The 7,500-nt window shown below is 53.2% G+C and overlaps 1 protein-coding gene across 1 annotated transcript in view; it reads right to left on the bottom strand.

Annotated features, from left to right (window-relative positions):
* The window catches only part of LOC137800529 (metabotropic glutamate receptor 7-like), a 68,193-nt gene that overhangs the window by 5,025 nt on the left and 55,668 nt on the right, over positions 1-7,500 (bottom strand). The window contains exons 8-9 of the mRNA XM_068597765.1: positions 6,345-7,280; positions 1-247 (exon numbers count right to left, since the gene is read on the bottom strand). The exon at positions 1-247 is cut by the window's left edge and continues 6 nt beyond it. Of these exons, the coding sequence (XP_068453866.1) occupies positions 1-247; positions 6,345-7,280 (1,183 nt within the window). The remainder of the gene's footprint in view (positions 248-6,344; positions 7,281-7,500) is intronic.

Genomic DNA, 7,500 nt, shown 5'->3' with positions numbered 1-7,500 from the left:
GGTCGGCGGCGGCGTTCTCGCACAGCTCGGTCTTGGCCTCGCCGTTGGGCCGCTCGCTGGGCTTCTGCGACAGCCGGGAGGACATGGTGGCCGCCGTGACCACGGCCTTGAAGCTGCGCTTCCTCTTCTGCACGTTCATCTCCGGGTGGAACAGGATGATGTACACCTTGGGCATGTAGAGCATGCCCAGTGCTACAGAGGCACTGAGGTTCATGGAGATGGTCAGGGTGGTGGTCTGGATGTAGAGCTGCAGGGGGGGGGGAGGAAGAGGAGGAGGAGGAGAAGACACTTTAAAGTGGAATCCAGAGGCTCAGCATCGACTTATTACACAACATTCACCTGCTGAGCTGTGATCACATGTTCACAGTGGTCACATGTTCACAGTGATGTCATGTGACGTCATCCTGTCATGTGACTCCAGTGCTCGCGTGTCTGCTGCCTGAATGAAACCCTTCAGCTGAGTGTGTGACATCACTCTCAGGACTTCTTCTGCTCAGCGGTGACGCAACACCTCTGGCTCTCAGCGTCCTGCAGAGGTTCTGAGGTCAACGCCCGACGCACAGAGACTTCATCAAGCGGGATGTTCTCTCAGAGGTGAGCGGGCTGTGATCCAGCTTCTCTCCTCTTCTCTGTGGCCTGGAGAGGACTCACACCAGAGCCTCCATCACCTGCTGCACCTGCTGCACCTGCTGCACCTGCTGCACCTGCTGCACCTGCACCATGTGACCGAGTCAACGCATGAACGCCGCCGCGCCGCCAAGGAGAAGCGCTCGGCGGCTCGAGGGAGACAGAGGAAGAAATGTCACCATTTGTATGCAGGTTTTTTTGTTTTGTGTGTGTGTGTGTGTGTGTGTGTGTGTGTGTGTGTGTGTGTGTGTGGCAAACATAAATAGCAGGATTAATGGTAATTTCTTCTGGTACAAGACGGCGCTCATTTGCATGCCAGTCGTGTCTTTTGTCTCCCAGTCAGTCAGACGCCCGATACCGTCAACAAGCCCGTGCACTCGGCAGCCTCTTCCTCCCCCGTCCCTCCTCTTCCTCCCCCGTCCCTCCTCTTCCTCCCCCGTCCCTCCTCTTCCTCCCCCGTCCCTCCTCTTCCTCCCCCGTCCCTCCTCTTCAGCAGCAGAGGTGTAATCTGGCTGCAGCGCAGCATTAATAACTGTATGAAAATCACAATGCAGCATGAGCACCGTGTCACTCAGGGAGGAGAGACTCTAGAAGAGAGAGAGAGACTCTAGATAAGAGAGAGAGAGACACCCTAGAAGAGAGAGACACCCTAGAAGAGAGAGACTCTAGAAGAGAGAGAGACTCTAGATAAGAGAGAGACTCTAGATAAGAGAGAGACTCTAGATAAGAGAGAGAGAGATACTCTCGAAGAGAGAGACACCCTAGAAGAGCGAGAGAGCGAGAGAGATACTCCAGATGCAAGAGAGACTCTAGATAAGAGAGAGATATACTCTAGAAGAGAGAGAGACTCTAGAAGAGAGAGAGACTCTAGAGTCTCTCTCTGGATGGATGGATGGATGATGGATGGATGATGGATGGAAGATAGATGATTGATGGATGAGGGATGATGGATGGATGAGGGATGGAAAGATGATGGATGGATGATGGATAGATGATGGATGGATGGATAAGAGATAGAGAGAGAGACTCTAGAAGAGAGAGAGACTCTAGAAGAGAGAGGGAGATACTCTAGAAGAGAGAGAGACTCTAGAAGAGAGAGGGAGATACTCTAGAAGAGAGAGAGAGACTCTAGAAGAGAGAGAGACTCTAGAAGAGAGAGGGAGATACTCTAGAAGAGAGAGAGAGACTCTAGAAGAGAGAGAGATATACTCTAGATCAGAGAGAGAGACTCTAGAAGAGAGAGAGAGAGATACTCTAGAAGAAAGAGACTCTACAAGAGAGAGAGAGACTCTAGAAGAGAGAGAGACTCTAGAAGAGAGAGAGACTCTAGAGGAGAGAGATACTCTAGAAGAGAGAGAGACTCTAGAGGAGAGAGAGAGACTCTAGAAGAGAGAGAGAGACTCTAGAGGAGAGAGAGATACTCTAGAAGAGAGAGAATGTTTCTCATGTATATTTTTGGGGCGATCACAAAGCGTCTCTCCAGCATCACACGTGGCGTCAAACACAACCACAAAAGGAGAATCTCCGCTCCCCGTTGCTGTGTGTGTCTGTGTGTGTGTGTCTGTGTGTGTGTGTGTGTCTGTGTGTGTGTGTCTCCGCGAGTCGGTCACCTGGTGCGGTATCCATAGCAACACTACAGAGTGTTGTGCGGTTGGAAGAAGCTTTTAATGAGATCCCCAAACCTCGGACGCCGCAATGCTGACCCTATCAGGGCTGATTTATTGGCCGTGCAGCAGAGTTGATTCGGCGCACAATGAGTGTTAGCTCCTTACATCGCACACAAGACAACACACACACACACACACACACACACACACACACACACACAAGGTGGAGACATGTCGGCTCTTTTTCACTCCCTCTCAAACAGCTGCACATGCGCACAATCGCACAAAAACCAAAAGCTGCTGCTGCTTCTTCTTCTTCTTCTTCTTCTTCTTCTTCTTCTTCTTCTTCTTCTTCTTCTCCTCTAATCAGTGAGACGGGGTTCTTCCACAGCTGAGCTTGACCCAAATTTCGCGGCCCCTCTCTCTCTCAAATGTTCAGCTTGTCACAGAACATCTATAATTAAATCCTGTTGCTTTAACATAAATAAATACATGAAGCCATTTTTCACAACTTGCTTGGCAACTCTCTATTTATAGCCGCGTTAATGATTCATTAACGTCCTCATCAAGAGTCAAATCAAACGGCCGCTTTTTTTTTCATTTTACATGCCGTCGACGAGCCAAAAACGCCAACAACACGCCGCCGCGACGAGTGACACGTCTTCCGTTTAGACACAAAGCTGCTGAGGGTAATCCTGGTAATTATGCCCACCAGGGATATACTTACTGCAAAGGCAATTTAGTTCGGGTACGGTTGAGCACTATAAATGTACACAGCGATAAGCACTCGGCTCGGTAAGTGACAATTAGAGTCTCTCCGCCCCGTTGGAGAAGGCCTTCGGTAATGGATCCAGGGGATCCGGAGTCTCCTCTCCGCTACCTTTACGTCAGCTCGTATCGGGCGGCTTCGTGCCGTGAAAAGCTGTTTTGGCTGGCCGCAGGATGAAGGAGTGAAGACGCGTTCAGACAAAGCCTCTCTGCTCTTTTTCAGGCCGCTGGAAGCGCGTTTAACATTTAACAACGCGGCGAAGAAACTGGAGCAACTTGAGAGAAAGACGACCCGCGGGAGACGCGGCGGCCATCTTGTCGCCTTCGTGGCGTCTCTCTGGACACACCCGTCGCCATGGGAGGGACGGATGGGATCGATCCGTTAGGGGGCGGAGCTTCAGACCAGAAGTTCACCATCGAGCAGCCGGTGAGGCTCAACGGTAGAAGAGCCCTTCACTCAAAGGACCGGCGGTTCGATCCCCGGGTACGCTAGTCCACTTAACCCCGATTTCACCCCCGCAGGGATGGTGAGATGGATGGATGATGGACAGATGGGTGTTAGATGGATGGCTAGATGGATGAGGGATGATGGATGGATGAGGGATGAATAATGGATGGATGAGGGATGATGGATGGCTAGATGGATGGATGGATGATGGACAGATGGGTGTTTGATGGATGGATGAGGGATGATGATAGATGATAGATGGATGAGGGATGATGGATGGATGAGGGATGGAAAGATGATGGATGGATGATGGATGGAAGATGGATGGATGGATGATGGATGATTGATGGATGAGGGATGATGGATGGATGAGGGATAGATAGATGATGGATGGATGGATGATGATGGATGGATGATGATGGATGGATGAGGGGGTAAAAGCATAATCTTTCTGAACTTAAGACGTTCATCTTTAAGACGAGATGAGATATTTCACGTTAAAAACTTACATCTGGAATCAAACTGAAACGTTTTCTTCTTGAGGCGACAACCTCACACAGCCTGTGTTCATGATTAATGTGTTCATGATTAATGTGTTCATGATTAATGTGTTCATTATTAATGTGTTCATAATGAATGACGGAGAGACTCGTGACGCTCCAGAAAGACGTTTCCTGCCCGTTGGAGGCGCTGAACAACATTTTTCACTTTGGGAATCAGTAGTTTCACCTCTGAACCGATAACCAGCGCAGCGAGCGGCTCTCTGTGGCTCCCACGCGAACCAATAATACAGGAATCCTCTTCATCTTGAAGGAAGTCCAACGTCCGCATTCAAACTAAAACCTACGACTTTTACACTTTGGGCGGTTTGAGCCGTCCCGCCTGCAGCGCAGGGCTTCAAACCTTCAAGCGCGGAGCTTTTTCAGTGCGACTCGCCGTCAGAGTGCAGTTGTTTTCGAGAGAGAGAGAGAGAAAGAGGGGAGGAGAAGAAGTTCCAATTGTCTTCTGTTCTCTTTTAACCCGCCATGAGGAGGTTTCCTCTGCTATGCCGGTGCTTCCTGATGGTTCCTGGCAGCGCGGCCTCCCTTCAGGACACGTCTTACAAGCAGCTAAGTGCTTCCCTCTCGTCTGAGGCGCGTTCCCTTTCATGCCGGAGCGGGTTCTCCTTCAATAAGCATGGCTGGGTCTCGTGGGTGTTTTACTAGAAAGTGTCGGTCTGGATTGTTTCCACCTCGGGGGGAGAAGTTTCACTGTGATGGCGCTCTCCTGGAGGGGAAGGAACCCGCTTTGGGGTGAAAGACGTCAGCCAATAGGAGACTTCCTGTGTCCGCTGGCGGGTGAAGGATTTAGTTGTTTTTTTTTTACTTTGATCACGCTGGTTTCTTTGTGTCTTTGTCATCCGGACTGATCAAAAAGGTGCGTTTGATTCGCACGCCTGCAGCGTGTTTCAAAGGTCAGCGGATCGCCAGATGTGAGGTCAGCTGACCTCGGATGCTTGAGAGTGTTGAGGAGTCAGCTGAGCGCATGCAGGTGCACATGGGGGGGAGTCCCAGGTGTGGAAAACAAGGGCATCTAAATAGGTGTGGAGTCAAAGAAAGAAGTCACAACAACATCTGAAAGGTTTCGGGCAGCTGGGGTTACGTGCCCACCTGGACTCGAACCGCCGATCCTCTGTGAATCCAACCACACGGCAGCTTTTAGGCCGTTTTTTTCCTGTTTGCTCGGAGACGAAAGTGAAAAGGAAACAAGGCCACACGCCTGCAGGACAGACTCTCGATGCGCAGAAGCGTTCACACGAGTTCCCACGTGTTCGTGCTGCAGACGCCGGCGTCAGAAAGCTGAGAGGATGTCCGTGCTCGCCTCGCTTCACCTTCAACTACAGCGCAGCGTCTGCAAAGTGTCACGCAGACACGCAAAGGCACTTCCTCGCCCGCCAGGGAGTTGTGCAGAAGTGGGTCGAGCTGAGTGTGGAGGAGAGGAAAGAGTTAACTGCGTCGAGGGCGGGGAAAGATAAACACATTACCGCTGCGCTCGACGCCGCGAGCGGCGTAATGAAGTCCTCGTCGCTGCCGAGGGTGCGACTCATCTACGAAAATCAGCAACAAATCGAGACGAGGAAAATGTGTTTCTGATCCGTCTCGTAGCGCCGGCGTAGCGGGGAGGAGATGCAACGCCGCGCTGCCGCTCCGAAAAGGTCACGGGCAACACATTCCTGTCGCCATCGATATTCTGCCGGTGGAAAACCTCTCCCTCCTCCTCCTCCTCGTCTTCCTCCTTCGCCGCCGTCAGGATCTGCATTCCGTCCGGCGCTCGCTGGATGAGCGGCGGCGGGCGGGCGGGGTCAGGATGTCGTATCCTCAATCAACTGCGGTGTCAAAATGCTTTGTTGAGTAGAGCAGAGCTGTCAGGAGACGGGATGCGTCCAATCAAACTTCTACTTACCGTCCCCCTTCCTCATCCTCCTCATCCTCCTCTTCTCTCTCTCCAGAACGAGGCATGACAGAGTGTGTTGAGCCCGAGGCGGGTGAGAGTTAAGATAATGGCATCTGGAGCTGCTGCTGGCGTCCCCCCCCCCCCCCCCCCCCCCACACACACACACACACACACACACACGTATCCTCAAGCGCTTAACATCAACACCTTCCTCTCCGCCTCTTCCTCCTTGCACATCGGAGAGCCGCGTGAACGTGAAATCAAAAGGAAATGAACCTATAACTTATCCAGCTGCTAACTGTGTGTGTGTGTGTGTGTGTGTGCTGTGCTTTTGTGTACCGCTTGTACAAATATGCATGTGCGCATGTGTTTGGGCCAGATAAAAGCAGGGCCGAAGGACTGGAAGAGGAATTTGTGAGAGGAGGCAGCGAGAGAGAGACAAAGAGAGAGAAGTGACTCACCTTCTCCGCCGACTGCGCCGTGCCGAAGAAGATGGGGATGAAGGCCAGCCAGACGATGCAGGTGGTGTACATGGTGAAGCCGATGGGCTTGGCCTCGTTGAAGTCCTCGGGCACGTCCCTGGTCTTGATGGCGTAGATGGTGCAGGTGACCATCAGCAGGATGCTGTAGCCCAGCGAGCAGATGATCTGCAGGTCCGTGATGTCGCACTTCAGCACGCCGCGCGCCAGCACGGGGTTCACGGTCTTCTGCTCGTCGTAGTCCACGATGGTGTTGGGCGGGTCCACGGCGAACCACATGAGCACGCCCAGCAGCTGCACGCAGATCAGGCTGGCGGCGACGGCGATCTGCGACGTGGGGCTGATGAAGCGCGGCGCCGCCACCGTCTGCTTGCCCTGCTCGAAGATGCGGTAGATGCGGTTGGTCTTGGTGAGCAGCGCCGCGTAGCTGATGCACATGCCCAGGCCCAGGAAGATCCTGCGGAAGGCGCACACGGCCACGTCGGGCTCGGCGATCATGAGGAAGGTGATGACGTAGCACAGGAAGATGCCGGTCAGCAGCACGTAGCTCAGCTCGCGGCCCGACGCCCGCACGATGGGCGTGTCGTTGTGCCGCACGAACGTGGCCACCACGAAGACGGTGGCCACGATGCCCAGCATGGCCAGGAAGACCGGGATGACGGCCCAGGCCGAGTGCCACTCCAGCTTGACGATGGGGATGGGCTGGCAGGCGGTGCGGTTGGGGTCGGGCCGCATGTTGTAGGCGCACAGGCGGCAGGACGTCTCGTCGTACTGGTACTGGTAGCCGTCGCACAGCTCGCAGTGCCAGCAGCACGGCATGCCCTTCACCCTCTTCTTCCTCTCGCCCGTCTTGCAGGGCAGGCTGCACACCGAGATGGGCGCCTCCTGCTCGCCGTCCGGCCACTGGAGCTCCTCCAGCTGCAGGAGAGACGAGGAGGCACAGAGGAGGAGGAGGAGGAGGACGTGAGGCACAGCGTGGACGGAGAGAATGAACACCTGAACGTCGGCTCTGATTTCACTTATGAAGCCCATAATTACTCTTTCATCATCTGCAGGATGTTCAATGCAATCTGTGCAAACATGAACAAAATGAATAAAATGTTTAAAAAAAACACTATTAAGCCAACGCAGAACATCT

Source organism: Clinocottus analis, unplaced genomic scaffold (assembly GCF_023055335.1).
Source record: "Clinocottus analis isolate CAN_PGR_092001 unplaced genomic scaffold, fCliAna1.0.p SCAF_4, whole genome shotgun sequence".
NCBI lineage: Eukaryota > Metazoa > Chordata > Actinopteri > Perciformes > Cottidae > Clinocottus > Clinocottus analis.
The sequence above is the reverse complement of the archived record's forward strand: the minus strand, read 5'-3'. Positions and strand labels throughout refer to the sequence as shown.